This window comes from Camelus bactrianus, chromosome 9, assembly GCF_048773025.1.
Source record: "Camelus bactrianus isolate YW-2024 breed Bactrian camel chromosome 9, ASM4877302v1, whole genome shotgun sequence".
NCBI classification, from domain to species: Eukaryota; Metazoa; Chordata; class Mammalia; order Artiodactyla; family Camelidae; genus Camelus; species Camelus bactrianus.
This window is the reverse complement of record NC_133547.1, coordinates 29,080,591-29,098,439: the sequence shown is the minus strand read 5'-3', so window position 1 is coordinate 29,098,439 and position 17,849 is coordinate 29,080,591. Positions and strand designations below refer to the sequence as shown.

Here is a 17,849-nt window from a genome sequence, read left to right as displayed (position 1 = left end):
TAAAATTCAGCATGATTGATTCAACATATTTCAATAATTAGTACAAGAATAGGCAAAAGAGATAATTAAAACACAGTTTCTACCCCTAACAAAAGCAGAATCAGAAAACAGGAATACATGGAAATATATTTCAGTATTATACACATGTAATAAGGACCACTAAAATACACAGATAAGGGGTATTTAGCCTATTCATCTGTTTATAGTAAAAACAAGTTATAAGAATGACTAAACCTGGCTCATGGGATATCAAGATGTGAGGTAGATAAGAAAATTAAAATAGAAAACTGCTTTCCCCAATGTTTTGGAAAGGAACAAAAACCCTACATAAATTATTTATTAATCAACTACAAAAGGTATGTACGTACACATGTACATATTTACATAAAGCCACCACACTACTATATGGTTGTGTTATAAATATGTAACAATAACATCACACATTAAGTGACTAAAGTCAGACTTCAGTGAGAACACTCAGAAAGTGTAAAGGTCATTTTTACCAGCACAAATGTCAGAGAGACAAGGTAATGAGGCTCATGGGACAGTCAACCATTTATAGTATTATAAATATTCTCAAAACTGTCATAGCCATTCTAAAGGTATTAATGACAAACATTCAAATTTCACACTAAAATAGCTCTCTCCAAATATCTTTTTAGACATTACCTTGCAACAATAAACACATGTACATTAAGTGTTTAAGTACTTCTGGTTATTAATGCCACAAAAATTTTCCAAGTATCTGACTTTAGGAAAATTAAAAAGCCAAATTAAAATACTTTTAAAATCTCTAGTATAGTATTATTTTATAACCATACTTTATTAGGTACATCTTGTAAAAGCACATTCTTTGAGATACATAAAAATTCTTAAAACCACCCAGCTATTCACAACCCAGTACTGCAGCAATTTAAAAGACAGAATAGAAGTCAACTCACCTGAGCTCCAATGGCAGTCGTTAACTTGAAGATATACAAAACTATGTCTAAAAATGGCTGTAAAGTAAAAATCAGAAGGTACAGAATTAAAAAGAACTAAATTGCCTAGACTTACAGCTAATACAACATGTCATATGTAAACTGCTATTCAACACTTGACACACGATTTGCAGCTGTAACTTTATGCTGTAACAGTATGTAGCACGATGAATACACAAAAGACACAGCTCTTATTCTCAAGAGACTGAAAATGGAGACAGTGTGACCAATGTCTACTGATCATCAAGTGGGATATTTATTACTTTCCATCAACTAACATAGCTCTACTGTGATCATTAGCCTTTAGTAACACAGTAATTTCTCCATTTAGTATAAAGACACTGAATAAAATGGCCTGAATTATAAGCTCAATTCTGCCACCAGCTTTTCTGGTTTCTATATATCTTCACCTGAAAAATGAGAGGGTCTTTCTGCGTTTAATGTTGTTTGATTCTACTACCCTATCACATCTATATGTTGAAACAATCAAGTGAGCTTATGAATCTAATTTTCTGATATAAAACTCAAGCTTCTAGAACTAAAATAATACATTAATGTAGTACTCCTCACACAGAGACAACTCAACTGATGTACCAAAAGTTGTACATTATTTTTAAGAGTTTTTCAAGAAACTCAAACTCGCTTTAAGTCCATAGCTACCCCTTTCTGACTAATATCTGCATTATTACTAGGATAGGTGGCTTGGTTTAGTACTTGGCTTGTACTAAGCTGAACTTTTTCTTTTTTTTGTCTTATGAATTACCAAGAAGTTAGACATACTTATAAAAAATTCAAGTACATTTAAAAGTTATTGACAAAAATAATGACTCACTTAAGTCAGGGTTCAATTAGATATTTTAAAAAGTAAATTACACTGCAGTACATAGCACCACTACAATTAATTTGATAATATCTTTCTCTATTGCAGATATGACAAGTCCTGAGCTACAGACTTGCTCATGTGCCAAGATATAATAAAGAATATATAACAATGTCTACAGAATTAATGAAAAATAGCATATACAGCCCCCGCCCCTCAAATACACAAACAGGGAACAAACTTTAAAATGTGGTAATAGGAGCAGGAAAAAAAAAAACAGCTGAATTAACTGAACAGTTTTTAGTTGTCAGAGTTTCTAAAGTTTGGATCAATTAGTAAAGGCTTACAGAGAGCCAAATGAAGAACAAAGTTTGGTATGAAGTAAGAAGGTATGTTAGTAGCGGACCCATCATGAGGAGGGAGGCTCTTGTGAATATGGACCACTTTTCTCAGAACTGCCTATGCTCCCGCCATCCACATGGTGGAAGTGGGAGCGTTCCCGTTCTTATAGGGTAAGCCCGCCCCTATGATATAGTTTTTTGTCTCGAGACTGGATCTCTCAATCAACTGTGGCTAGAGGCAAAGATAATGGTCCAGTTTGAGACAAGATCTGACCCCAGATCAAGAGCAGTCATGTGGATTGGAGTGGGAAAAGGGGTATCCAAGATGAAGAGGGGAGGGACAGCTGGGGAGACAATCTTACAGGTGCCCACTACATATCCTAGTCAGTGCAGAGTTCATGCAAAGAAGACGGCTTAGTGAGAAGACGATAGCCAAAACTGTAAGGGTGGTGAGATGAGTCAGACAGGTAAGAACTGAGGTCATCAGTAGGAAGAAAACTGGTCTTTATCATCAGAGTCAAGAGCTTTGGTAATATTCTGAGGAAGGGGGAAAAACAGTCCTTAGAAACACTGAAATAAACTAATATCTTGTGGGAAATGTTTTGACTATTATTTAAATAATCTATTAGAATTAGAGATACTGAAGCAGAGAAATGGGCAGGAAGAAGCCCAAGTCTAGGGTTATGGATGTGGAATTAAAAATAAATTGCCATCAATCTCTAACAACTGCCAAAACTACACAGGCCAAGAGATAAAAATTCAAATTTCTGATGTTTTACTGAAATCAGCCTGAAAAATTCTTATATAATCTTTATAAGACACTAAATTCGAAGTTCTCAGTCAAAACACCTCACAAAAAATAATATAAAAAATTAAATAATTATAGTTAAGACTATTACAACAACTTTAATTTTCTTATTAAAGCCTTAAATATCTATATGCTGCTGTTATGTTCATCAAATCAATTCTATATAAATAAGCTCAGATTCAAAATTCAACAAATTAACAACAATAACAACAAAAAGAAACTTACCTTACTAAGATTTGAATACAGATCAACTACACTGTTACAAAACTTTTCTACATCTTGTGTAAGCAGCTGGTCTGGATTAGCTATTCTGTTGTCCAGATTTCCCATTTTATAATATGTAAAAGCTCTAAAATAACAATAAGAAAATGACTTTAAAACAAATAATTTTAAAAACAAAAAAATTCACATTATTCTATGCAGTGCAAATTCATAGAAACAATAAAGTCTGGAACTGGAAGAGGCTCTAAAGATTGTCCCAACTTATTTTAGAGATGAAGTCAAGTCCAGAGAAGGATGACTTGCCAACAAATGGAAGAGCCAGGATTCGATTCCAAATGCCTGAGGTCTTCCCTACATGCTTCTGAGTCTATGAGCAACGTTCTTGAAAAACATATCCAATAAGAAAGAAGACTTCCACATCTCAACATCACAAGTGTTATTGTTCAATGTAAGCAGCTTTAATGTAAAAACAGGTTACCACTTACTGGAGATACTCCTCATAGAGGTACTTGGTCAGTCTTATTCGGAAGCACAGTTTGAGCTCATTTAACCCAAACTTCAAGAAGTTATTAACCAGAGAGATCTAAAACAAACAGATACATATTACTGGTTTTGCTTCATTTCTACTTACTAAATTATAATTTATTTCCCCATCACTGGCTTTGTTTCCAAATCCTATGATTTTTAAAAGTGGCAGTCCAAATTGATGTAAGTCAGTTGTTTTACTTAAAATTTACAAAGATACAAAGAGAACATGCTAAACTAAATGCAAGTAGCTATATTACACTATGTTAAACTTTACCTGGAACTTAACTTAAGAATATGTTAAGATCATTAATTATGAGAAGCACCTTGATCCCTTTTTTGGGTGGGGGAGGTAAAGAAACAGAAGCCCGATCTGTCACCTTTCCATCCAGCGCACAGAGACTGTTTCAGGAGCCTGACATTCACGCTTAGTGTATCTTCTCTTCCTACTACACTGCAACCCCAGACAACAGAATTCCATATACACTTCATTTGCATTTGTTAAAAAAAATAATGCAAGTTTTATACCAACTAATGCCATTTTCTAGATTATTTCTGGAGTCATCTTTACTACTCTTTTCTTTCATTTATTAAAATTAATTTTTTATAGTTCTCAAGTCACATTTACATAATTTTCCCAAGAAAACACTGGTCTTGGACTGAATCTCAGTCTTTGATTTGTATCAGTGCTGCTTATCTCAATTTTTTATTTTAAAAGGTCTTAAAACCATATATGTCCGTCATCAAGCTTTAGTAAATCTGACATATTTTCTCATTAATTCACAATCAAGCCCCTTTCTTTTATTCCCACATCTGTAATACTAAAATTCTTATAGTGCCTATAAAATAGAATAAAGGTAAGAATCAAGCAAAGAGAATTGCTTATGATTTAGACTACTTAACCTTTATTCTTAATAAATTCAGATAATAAATGCCAATTCAATTTAAACTACATTAGTGGTTCAAGTTACTATAATCATTTGTGGCCTAAAGCAATGATTCTCAACCTGAACTTCTGCCACCCCCCCTCCCATCACCCCCTCAGCCCCAGCAACCTCGCTATAGGCTCCCATAGGAGATCTGGCAGTGTTTGGAGGCACTGGAGACATTTTCTGTCATCACAACCAGGGGAGCTGTACTACCTCCATCTAGTGGGCGCTACTAAACATCTGAGACCCTGGACGAAAAGTCAGAAAAAAAATCCACACATGTGTACACCCACAAATGTATACAATGAAACTAAACCATAATTCCTTTAAATTTGTCTGCCTAGTATAAAGGTTTGCATTGAAAAATTCCTCGTAAGTTACAAAACTAAACTTGAAATAGAAATTTAGTATCATAAATCTTTAAAGAACTTGAGTAAAAATCCTTAAAAGATTTTAGTAAGATGTGATTTTTCCCCTGTGCAAAAACTTTTTAAAGAATTACACTTACAAGAGGCATGGCAGCAATGAAGTTGAATAAGTATCTCTTGAAATCTTTTCTGTTACGACCAATGATACCACTGCAAAGCACCACATGCAATGCATTAGTTGCAAAAGAAGCAATATTCAACACAAAAAAAATCTCTGTAAATCTCTAGAATTATTTTTGGAAATTTTTACTGAATCAAAAGAATCAGAAAAAAGATGCTACATATATTTTCTTACAAAACATGAACTTCTGAAATTTTATCATTTTAAACAATTTGCTTGAAAATCACTATAAATGGCAAAATTAAATGAGAATAATAACTAGTTCTTTCCTTAGTAACAATGGTCATTTAAACAGGCTTAAGCATTACAAAAGGGGTTTTATATGGTGAAAACAATTAACAGCTTTATAGACCGAGGAATGGATTACTGTGGATCAAACAAACTAGTATTTCTTTGTCTGTTTTTAAATATTTTAATATCCTGATTGTCATCTGTATGAGCTAATGGCAGGGAGACAAACTAATGAGAGATCAACTAACTCTTACTATAGAGGGCCAAGAGCAACTATTTCCAGCTTTGTGGACTGTACGGTCTCTGTTGCAACTACTCAGTTCTGCTATTTGTAGACAAAAAACAGCCGAGAATCAAACTGACTGCGGTGCTGAGAAAATTCTACCTAAACAGATGGTAGTGGTTTTCAACTAAACCAGATCTGTTACCTCTTTTTAATCTGCTTTATTTATCTGTTTTTAAAATATCCATTAAGAACTTAATTAAAGTAAGGGTTCTTCTACTTTTTTAAAAAAGTTTGAAAACCATTATATCACTATAAGTAAAGGACTTCTGAGTTTCAAATGTCTGTGAAGCAGTACAATATAATTTATTTGATCACATGCTGTTTTTTCAAGTAACATTTATTAATATTATCAAACGCAAATTAAATATATTTTGAAAAACAATGCACTAAATGATTCAAATCTAGGTCCACACATGAAAATGACTGGTATACATACAACAAAGAAATAACTTGCTTTTTATGAGGGAGTAGGTGAATAATGCCAAGTAATATGACTGGTCTTTTAGGGCAAAAAAGTTCCATGGTCAAATAACTATGGGAAAACCTGTGTTAAACAAAGCTAACAAATGTCTTTATCAAAGACTTTCTCAAAGCTCTAATGTATAAGATGCATTGTAAAACTCTCTGAGAGGGCTTTGTGGCACTGTAGCATTTCCTTCATCATTGCTAAGATTCCCAAGAATATACTTTGAGAAGTGTTATTTTAGATCAATAGAAAAATAGTCTAGTTTTGACATAACTGCTAAAAAGTAAAAAAAAAAATTAAGCTGAACTAGAAAAAAGTTAAAATAGAACCACACAAAAATGTTGTTTACAGCAGTAAGTATATTAGAGACAAGAAGCAATTAAGACACACAAAAAGTTTAGAGATTCAAATCTAAATTTTTTGAACGAAACTTTACATAAAACCAAAGTGCTTTTGTGCTGCCCAAGCTGTGAAACACACAAGATGATAAAACTTTGGTAAAGCACATGCCATCTTTCAGCAATGGTTTACCATTGGAGTAGCAGCTATAAATTTAAAAAATGATTTCTTGAATAAAGTTTTATCTCTGCTTATTATTCCGCTGCAAAAGAAAAACAATAATTAATAAAGAGTAATTTGACAGTAGCCCCAATCATAATCACTTATTTCATAAAGATCCCTATATGCTTTGAAAGTATTTCAATAAAAGATAGTTCAGTAATTTTAAAATACTACATGTAGCCACATAAAATACTACATGTAGTTTATATTTATATATAAAGTAACATATATATATATATTATGATTATATATGGCACTATAGGGGAATAAAATTTGCCACCCCAAAATGTGTTTCTTTGGCATAAAGATTATTTCAGGCTGGTTATTTTTAAGAAACAGAAGACTCAGGGAGTCTTTCTTTCGACCTCCCCCTTAGCTGCTCAAAGAATTTAAATAAAAGGCCAGCTTTAGGAATAGAGCTATCGCCAGAGATACTGCAAAGAACACAACACTAAGTGTGGTGGGTGGAACACAGGCTACGTGTGGTGGGTTTGACACAGGCTAAGTAGGCAGGAGCTGGAGACCAGAGTCTACTCTGTGTCCCACAGTCTTTACCAAGCATCTGCTTTTCCGTCTTCATGTGAATTGCCTTCCTTCCCTCTGAAGTCCCAACCCACTACCCCAACATCCTCTTTTGTCTTTTAGCTGAAGATGGTGTTTAAGATGAGGACTTCGGCCAGTTTCCTAGGTCTTTCCCATGTATATATGTTAGTAAAATTTTGTTTGATTTTCTCCTGTTAATCTGTCTCACATCAATTTAATTCTTAGACCAGCTAGAAGAGCCTAGAGGAGCAGAGGAAAATTTCTTCCTCCCTAACAGCAGCAACAAGATATGAAGGATTAGCTCCATTATCATGGAAGGACCAGTTTCTACCTCAAAGAAGGGGTCTATTCTACTAAAACTTGCCCCTACTCCAAAGTCTTTAGTCACTGTTAACAAGTAAGCCTAAACGATGTAAAGAATATTAAAATTAAGTACATTAAAGACCATAACAAGTCTCTCTGAGACTATTTTAACAGAAATACTCAAATCTAAACATACTTTGGAAGGGGCAAAATGGAAAAGGCAGATAAAGACATTTACAATGTAGTTTGAGTAGCAAATTAGAGAAATGTGTTATTTTTAAAATAAAACTATTCTACATTATGAATTCACAATATTTTAAAACTTTTAATTAGATCAAACATTAAAGATCTCATGCATGGCAGAGGCTCAAATACATTTATTCAGAAGAAAGTTAACGATTGATTCTAAAATGATCATTTCATAAGTAGTGTTTTTGGTTAAGAGTATAAGAAAGTTCCTTGTACTGTTGTTCCAAGTTTCCTGCAAGTTTAAATTATAAAATTTTTTTAAAAACTCTTAAAACTTTAAATAAATTTTTTCTACATCTCATAACTAAATTTTAAAACTGAGTACCCAACAAGTTGATTACTCTATCTAGTAGAATTATAAACTGGCTCAAGCTACAAAATAACTATCCTTTTGTCCATTATCATCAATTAAATTTATGCACTATCTACTCTTAGTAATGCATTTTCTCCAGGGCATTAAGTCTTTGGAAATTCCTAGTTTAGAAGATTAAATATTATTCGTTTAGGTTACAAAAACATGAAAGCACAAAATCTGAATTAAAAGGAAAAAACTTTTAAAAGCAATCTTCTATAACATGACTGTACAGGGTTCTTTATATGTATTACGTAGCTGATTCTATACAGATATCTAACATAATGTTGTTCACAGTGGATATAACCTGTTACTTTCGTCACAGGTAATTAATAATGCTATAGTTGGGGAGGCTGTATTTTTATTAGTAGATACGACATTTAAATAATAAGTCATCAAAAGAAAAAATACAAAATTCTATAATCATGTAAAAGGACAAGAATGCCTTCTCTACATTAATTATAAAAATGACTCAAATTACTCGTGCAAAAAATTCACAGAAACAGAGCTTAACAATGAAACTGATCCTCCTAAAGCTGATGCGGTAGCAGCAACGAACAAACATTTTGATTATGTTTATCTTAACTCCTTAGATCTGTTAGAGGGTTCCTCACTGGGGCAAAACACACAAAACCAACCAGAATCCCTCTACAAAAGCCCTTCAGGAGAACCAGACAATCAACAATCCCACAACTCAGCTTCCAATAAATTAAATATGAATATACAGCCGCGAGTGACTGCTTGAGGAAAGCTCTAACATGAAGGACAAAGATCAGAACAACAAACGACAGCGAAGGAAACAAAGAAGCAGGGAGCTAAAAAAAAAAAAAAAACAGTCACAGGCTTGAAAGAATGATGGCTACAGAAATGAACATTCAAACAACAAAGACAGCTCTTGGAAATAAAATTAAAACAAATAAAAATTCAGTCATAAAGTTAAAAGAAAATGTCTAGAATATAGGGGGAAAATGTCAGAGATGAAAATAATAGAGAAATTATAAGATAATCAGATGATCAGTCCAGGGAGTCCAACACTCAACTAATAAGGATTTTAGAAAAAGTACAAAAAAAAAAAAATGGAGAGGAGGAACTTTTTTTAAAGACACAAGAAAATTTCTCAGAATGAAGAATGAGTTTCTAGAGTGAAAAGAGCCCACCTAGTGCCTGGCACAACCACAGTGAGCGAAAAAATTCACACCAACATTTCAGTGACATTTCCAAACACCAGCAACACAACATCAACAATGAAGGAATAAAAGCTTCCACAGGAAAGAAAAACAGACCCACCGGCATGGAAGGCAGACCAGCACAGGGACGGGCCCCAGCCCCCAGTGTGGAACCTAGACTAGCCGCTTTAAACCTTGGCTGCACATTAGAATCACCTGGGATGCTTCGAAAAGTAATGACTAATTGAATCAGACTCCAGGGGTGGGACCAGGCATTAGCAGTTCTTGAAACTCCCCAGATGATTCCAACAATCCTGCAGCCAAGGCTGAGACCCACTGAGCCCTATACAAGACAACAGGGTGATGCTTTCCAAATTCTAACAAAAAGTGATTTCCAGCTTGTAATGCATAATAAACACAGCTAACTTATCAATCAAGTTCGAGAACAGAGGACTTTATCAGATTTACAAGATCTCAAAAATTTACTTCCCTTGTACCCTTTTCTCAGAAAAAGCCTGCATCTGCCAAAATGAGAAAGTAAAAGATGAAGAGGAAAATAAAAGATCCAGAAAACAAGAGCAATTTAATGCAGGAAAGATGAAAAAAATTCCCAAGATCACAACAAAAGTAAATTCAAACGTAACTGCTATTTAGTGGAGCTAAAATGTAATCTATCCTGATGAGAGCAGGAAGACAGAAAACTAACAAGATGTATGGCGGGGGGAGTGGTAACAGATGAAAATCAATAGTTTATCTGGTGTATCTGACATAATCCTGAGATTTTATAGTGTTGTCAATAAGCTTGAGTTGAATTAGTAAGAAGTAGGCAAAAACTTAAAGCACACAAAAACTTCAATTTATAAACGGCAGAAAAAAACAAAAAGTTACATACAAAAGAAACTACCAGAGAAGCGCGTGTGACTCAGCTGTAAACAAAAGTCAAAATCATGAAGACAACAAATTCTGATTTAACAAAAAAATTGCAAATACAACACTGAGAGAATGAGAATGAACCTGAGCAGGAGTGTAAAAGAGCCAATTCTCCTCTTCCAAAATAGAAGTAAATGTACGCATACTCTCTGAGACTGAAAAATCTAGGAACAGTAACGTGTTACACTGAAATGCAGAGATAAAATGAGAGAGAAAGCAGGAAGAAGTTAGAAGACAGCTGGCTGCAGGAGTGACAGTTACGGGCAGGAGGAGCGGGGCACAGGACTGAGGTGCGAGGCGATCTGACGGCATGCTCATGTATTTTTTTTTTTAAGCTATCCATGTATTACTTTAAGTAAAATAAAAAGGCATGGGACTGACCACAGGATTCAGGGAGACCTGAGCTGAACATAGGAGTCTACACGATTTACACATATTCAGAGGTATATTGTTAGGGTTTTAATTCTATGCGATAACCTTTATTCTGCCAGAGAGGGGTCAGAAAACATGAGCGTAAGGCACTCTTCCTCTCCTACAAATCCTCTAAGAAGCAAATCAGAGATATGAGGGGAAAAAGCTTTCAAAATTAGGGAGCATTTAAAAATTTCAACTACTGGCATTCAGAAAGTTATCTTAGGTTAAGTATTTTAAGAAATTTTCTGATAAAATACTGCATACCAGGAAACAAATACTAACAAAAAAATTTCTACTCTGACATTCAAATTGGTATCATAAGGAATAAATTCTTTATTAACAGATAAATGTTAATATTCTATTATTTTTGTTTTTAAATTCAAAATCGTTAGTTGCAGTGATTAACAATACAGTATGTACAAAGACTATAATAAAAAAATATAAAACACTAACCAGAAATGGAAGAAAATGTCTAAGACTTTTTTGCCTTTTAATAAACATTCTCAATGTGATTCCCTGAGATGCTTTGATATGTTCCTCAAATTATCTCATTAATTTCAAACATCCAACTTCGTGACTTTTTAAAACTCCCATTACAGTAATTATTACAATGCCTTTACATTTTCTGTTTCCTGTCTCTGACCCTCTAAACAACCGCCAGCTGTGCAGGGCTTGGTACAGGGTCTCTCCTGCTCACAGGTACATACCTACAACTGCCTGTGGCACACGGGAGACACTCAGTAAACATCTACTAAGAAAATGAACAAAGGCACAATTTGACTTAAGTACTTATACCTAATTTAGAATCTATTTCTTGCTTAAGATAATGCTTAAATGTAACACAAACCAGTATTTCACACATATAGGAGGAAGGTGAAGAGAAAAGTACCTTTCAATGAGTGTCCCATTTTGAATCATCAAAACATCACAATACGTTCGAGACACCAGCATAACAGCAATAAGTATCAAGTAACCTGTCTAAAATAAACCAGGTATAGTAAATTAATTAAACGCACCTTAGAAAGTAAAAGAAACATTACCTTGGTGGAGATTTTTGGTTTCTAAATTCAAAGCTTTATTTTAGCTTTAATATAGTTGGCTGACATTTTACCTACAGGCAATTTTTAAATATAATTTTAAAGGAAGTTTAAAAATATAATGTAAATGGAAAAGGCCTTATAGATCATTTAATCTAACTTCCTAATCTGGAATTCAAAAGTGAATCCCAGGCAGGTCAGACGACTTGCCTTCATACAATCAGTCAATGACAGAAAGCAGTAGTGTTTACTTGGGTACCTGAATCACAGTGCATTGTGATTGTCGTATGTTCTCAATATACAATTCTAATAAATAAAAATGACAATAACTGCTAATACAGAGTTAAAATACAAACAATGAAGCCTAAAATTTTGCCTAAGTAGAAAAAATTTGGTTCAGTTTGTTAAAAAAAATCTCTAATAGTGCCCCTGCCCCTGCGGGGCTTTCAATTTAGTTATTAAGGCAAGATTTACACGTAAAAAGTAAGAAAACAGACCAGTGTAGGTAAGTATATTTGCATCACTTCAAGTGATGAGTGGCAGGATGGGAAGGTCTGAGGTAGCAAAAGAGGTTTATGACATTAGAAATACATTAAACAGACCAAGTAAAACAAAGTTGAGAATGAGGATTATGAGTTAAAAAAAAAAAAGAAAGATTTAATGCAAAGTAAAAAACAGACTAAACCATAAGAATTATGGTTTTGAATATCCAGCAGAGCTACCTGTTGCAAGCTTCTAGGTAGAACAAAATGTTAAAAGGTGTTGTTTGGAGAGCATTACATAAGCAATGTTGGGCAAGATGGATGATCGAGAGAGAGAGGTGAGAGGCTGAGGGACTGGCTAGAAGTCAGTTACTGTGTGAAGCAAGAATCTACCCTCCAGCCTCCAACTCCAACACACGCACATTCAAGGCAGACCTTCAGTGTTCTAAACTGGAGGACTATGACAGCAACCTAGAAGCTGAAGTCAGGGAAGAGGGTGTGTGACGGGGGAATGTTGGCTGGATAATGTGTTTGATTTCAAAGTTACAGAATTGAGGGGCACTTACACCTACGACTTATGTAATTTTTGCAAAACCAGTATTATTTTTTTAAAAGGTGAAGGTACTAAAAATATAGCCCTTTAAGTGAAAGACAAGGTAAGGATTCATAAACACAGAAGTAATAAATGAATCCATAAGAAAGAAGACAATGTCAAAGAAAGCCGATGTGACTGAGCTGTGACAGCTGCCCCCCTCGTCTGGGGAGCTGGCTAGTGGGGAAGACACTGTCTCCCCACCCTGTCGCACCACCTCAGAGTTAGGTATTCAGCTGACAACAGAGGAACGTGCTGATTTTCATCAGTACTATCTGTAGGTGACGCCTTAACTGTAATGCTAACTTCTAATTTAGACCTTAAATACAGTCTCAGTGCTAAATTAAGCAATTGAAGAATAAAGCTAACATTAAACAAAGTTTTTTCCTTTATTTTATGTTCTTTGCTTAATTTTTTCTTAAAATAAGTACCAAGTTTACTTGTCTCACTTAAGCAAAATCTGACCAACTTTGATGACTGACAGTCCTGGAATGTCTTTTTACACAAAAGATGTCCGTAGAATCACGATTCCATTACTGGGTTTGTAGAGCACGTCAGAAACTAAAGATCAGTCTGCTCAGACAGTCCCTCGCTTTATGATACATATGAACTTCCATATATTCATACACAGTCTCTTCATTTCTTTATTTCACGCAGTGATTAATTAATCTCTCTAACTTCAGTCATCTATGATTTCTACGGGAGTTCATTTCACTTCCTCAACTGGGGTTTTTATACCCGTTAAAGATGGTTCATAAAACAGCTCTGTGGCTTGAATTTTAAATAAAGATTCTTCAAAGTCAGACAGGTTGTAGAATGAGAATTAATTACGTCTGAAGAGACATGGGACACTGCCACAAAGAAGACGATGAGCGTTAGGCTGCATTTTAAATATATTTATCTTTTGGAGGTGTTGGGCAGGGTCAGGAGGGGGGAGGTCGTTGAAAGTATGAGAGCACAGGGCCTGGCTGTAACACAGCAAAGAATCTCCCAGGCAGATGGTATTGAAAAGAAGGGCAAAGTCAGCTTGTGATTAACCCTATAGGAAAGACAGAAGCCAAATGTGGTTTTTTTAGAGTTTTAGAAAGAAGACTAGTTAGAAAAGGAGAAGCAAAAAGACCAATTAAGAGATTATAATAATCCAAGTAAGTGAGAACAGTAGGAATGGAAAGAGACTCATCTAAGAGAAGCTCAAGGATACTTGGAAAAAAACATTTAAAACATAAGGGAGGAAGCAGATTTAAAAAGTGTCAGTGTGATCTCATTTTTATTAAAATATGTGCTCACACACAAGAAGACTACACCAAAATACGAACAGAGGTTCTCTCTGAGTGGGAGGCTAATTAGGCACCGAGGGAAATAAATAACTACATGTTCTAATTTTTCCTTAAGAAACATATTATTCTCTATCTAACTGAGAAAAAATATTATTAAATTATTTTTTAGTTTCTCAAGGGCGGAATCAACGAGACATCATGCTGACGTGAGGGGAAGGAGAGCAAGTGGGATGGAGGAGTGGGCCTTCTCTCGGAGAACTTCAGAGCTTCAGAACGTCTTAGCCTTTTCCTGCTATCAACAGATTATGAGGCTAATGCTTTTAAAAACTTGAACAATGGGGAACAATTATGTTTTAAGAAGACATATTTGGCAGAAAAGATTTAAAAGGGGGAGATTCTTTGGAATGAGACTAATTAAAGAACACTGTAGTATCTAGCCAAACACGTTTAGAAGGAAAAATTAGCAGACACCAGCGACTGAAAGGATGAGGGAAGTATGGGGAGGAGGAAGAGTCAAAAATGGTGTATTTAGTGTATAAAAGGAGAATACCGAGGTGATTAAGGAGGGAGATCACAGCATTATTTTTTGAGTCATTAAAAATACAAACAAATAATGACAAAAATAATCTTGATAAAAAGGCAAAGGAGGGGATAACAAGACTTTATTCTTACAACCAGCTCACTTCCTGAAAATACTTGAATTCAGATTATCATTTAGGTATCTTAAGAACATATTTAATCAAATATGAAGAAGCAACCCTTGAACATATTCCATATTAATGTGACTTGTTAACATCTTAATGCGATAAAAAGATCTGTCTTTCTAAATTTAACCTTGTTTTCATCATGTTATAATAAAGCAGTCCTGGATAGGGTAGCTGTGCTGAAGTATTCTAGTATCTCACATAAAATACGAACAAGAAAACACTATTTAAAAACTGGCACTGTTTAACAAGGGTACTTGTAGGACAGGCAATGATTTAAAGATAAAATTATGTCACGTGACCTTTCAAGTTCAACACTTAACATTGTAATTTCATAAGACTTACCTCTTTGCAAAATGTTTTGGGGATCATGATTTTCAGAATCTGTGTGAGCCTCAAAAAAAACACCTTGTCCACCACAGCTCGCTCTTTTTTCCCCTCTTTCTACATTAAAAAAACAACAACAACAAAGCTTTAAAACAGCTATAACAAGTAAGATTAAAAAACTATGTCTCATCTAAGTCAACATAAACAACCATCAAGATGGTTATCACATTCAAAGAACACAGGCCTACACTGTTCTTCATCTTCAAACATGCTTTCAGGAAAATAAGGTGTTGCCAAAAACTGAATAAGGAAGCAAGAAGCTCTGAAGCCAGAGAAATCTGCGGCAGAAGGGCACTGCGCGTGGAGGGCGCAGCCAGCGCCCAGACCCGGTGGAAGGCCGGCTCCTGTGCTGCGGGCGGTGCGCGGGCGGTGCGCAGGCCGCCCAGCGGGGCCGCGGGCCTGGCAGCAGCGGGGGGGGGGGGGGGGGGGGGGGGTGCCAGGCGGAGGGCCAGCTGAGGACGGCCCCATGCTTGCTCATTGTTCACTATCCACCTCCTGGCCAACAGCGGAACTCTGTGGAACTCCTGAACAGGAATTTTCCTGCTATCAATTTCAGGAAAATTTTGGATTCCTAGATTTATCATTTAGTGTTTCCAGTATGCAATCTGCCAATTCACTCCCTCTTCCTTATAAACTCACAGACAAGGTTCCTTCACTCATACAGTTCACATTCTAGCAGGGGAAATACATAAAAATAAACCAATAAACAGATTGGTACAGCTAGACAAGGCAGGGTCGTGAGAAAAAAAAGCATGATTCAGAAAGTATGATGAGAAGAGTCTCTTCTGGGACGTGTCGGTTAAGCGGAGACGTAAATAAAATGTAGTCACGTGATTATCTCGGGAGGGGGAGGGTAGTAAAGCACAGGGAACACCAAGCACAAAGCCCAGTTCAGGAGTAAAACTGGCGTGTACACCAGACCACTGCTCGAGCAGAGGAGACAAAATGAGCAGAGCCGAAGAGGCAGGCAGGGCCTGTGAAGAACTGAGCCCTGAAACCACAGGATTTCGAGTTGGTTGTCAGTGTGCAGGGTAACCACCAGAGCAGTAATTCATCTTATTACCCTCAGACATTTCTGCATTTTCACTGGTCCATGAAAATAGAGGTATAAAACAGTTTGCAAGGATAAGGAAAAAAGTGACCTGAACTGGGTATGGTGGAGGTTATTTGTTTTATTACACCTGGGCTGTCTGGAAGAACAGCCAGGAGAAACTTCTCAGAACAGGCACGACTCTACAGAAGGACCCCATCCCCTAACCTAGCCCCTCCCCCAATGCCTGTAACCACAGCTCACGTATTTATTAACTAGTGCACTCTTGATAAACAAATATCCGTGGTGTTGTAAACTCTATTAGTTAGACAAACTGGTATAAATATGCTTTAATGAAATTAATGTCTAACTTGATAAACCTCATGTGACTAGTCTGCGTACTGAAATAGAATAATAATAAGCTGCCACCCCTATGCCAGACACTGTGCCACGTGTTTCACACCTGTGATCCTAACAGACACTGTGTGTAGTACAGAACTGCAGACCAAGGAAGGAAGTGTGAAGACACTGAGCGTGTAGAGTTAGATCTGAAGAAGAAAGAACTGTATGAGAACCAGCCGACCCTGTAACTGCTGGAACAGAGTTCAGGTCTTTCAAACATTATGAAGGGTGCAGACTTCATCCAGCTGACTCATAGGCCCAGTCCACTTCACTCGCATATACATGCATTCATTCATTCAATAAAGTTACTAGCCCAATGATGGGGGACGCACCAGTGAACAAAACAGACAAAAAGCACTGCTCACTGTCTGTTTACTTTAGCTAGCCTATTCTCCTCAAGCCAAACCTTGTAACTTCAACCTAAATCTCCTCTTTCACGTCCCCAAACTGAGAAAGGATAGGAAGAAAAGAATAAAGAGAAGGCAATGCACATCAAATGCTTTTTTTTTAAAAAAAAAAAGTTAAACTTGTACTCTCAAGTTTTTCCTCCTGTCTCTGCCTCCCTACCTCAGCTCATCCCACCAGCAGGCAGCATCTCCTCCATTCCTAGACTGAGCCTTGGACAGAATAATTCCAAGGGAAAATGGCCATCTTCTGACTTATACAGAGGACTACCTATTTCTAGCTGCTCTCAAGAAGTGATCTAGGGCAAACAATCAGGAAGCTTTAAAAAAAAAAAAAGCTCTAAGTCTGTAACAACGAAGCACCTGGTATAGAATTAGCAGTTTACCTGGTACGTAATTCCTCCTCGTCTTCTTCTTCTGTTCCTGTTGTCACTGCTCCTATTTCTTAAGCTGTCTGAAAGCTAACTTTATTATTTTCATTACATTTGAATCCATGAAGGGAACTATATACTTCCTAGAGTCAGGAAACACCAAACACCTGGACTGGAGGACTGCCTCAGAAAGGCTGAAGGAATATCAAGATGCTCTACCACCCTTGATGACATAATAAAACTCATGCCTGAAACCAATCTAAATGCAAACACCTACAGAGAATGTGCATTTCATAAACACAACTAGTCTCTCCTAAGAATTCATTTTAAATTCACAATTGACTTTCCCCACCTCTAAACTTCCCAGTAATTTTTAAAAGTACAAAAAAAACCCCACTTTAATGATACAAATCTAACATGCAAATCATAGGAAAAGCAAACAAATCATTAAATAAAGATCATCTAAGAAGTTAAAGTAATAATGCAAC

At 35.9% G+C, this 17,849-nt stretch overlaps 1 protein-coding gene across 5 annotated transcripts in view; it reads right to left on the bottom strand.

The window, feature by feature from the left end:
* The window catches only part of ABCD3 (ATP binding cassette subfamily D member 3), a 63,959-nt gene that overhangs the window by 25,751 nt on the left and 20,359 nt on the right, over positions 1-17,849 (bottom strand). For 3 of the 5 annotated variants that reach the window (XM_074369995.1, XM_074369998.1, XM_074369997.1), the window contains exons 3-8: positions 15,113-15,211; positions 11,565-11,653; positions 5,134-5,203; positions 3,657-3,754; positions 3,175-3,298; positions 942-998 (exon numbers count right to left, since the gene is read on the bottom strand). In XM_074369995.1, coding sequence (XP_074226096.1) covers positions 942-998; positions 3,175-3,298; positions 3,657-3,754; positions 5,134-5,203; positions 11,565-11,653; positions 15,113-15,211 — 537 coding nt within the window. Of the gene's footprint in view, positions 1-941; positions 999-3,174; positions 3,299-3,656; positions 3,755-5,133; positions 5,204-6,688; positions 6,759-11,564; positions 11,654-15,112; positions 15,212-17,849 lie in introns of those variants that run through there. The other 2 variants (XM_074369996.1, XM_074369999.1) reach the window with 2 other exon arrangements.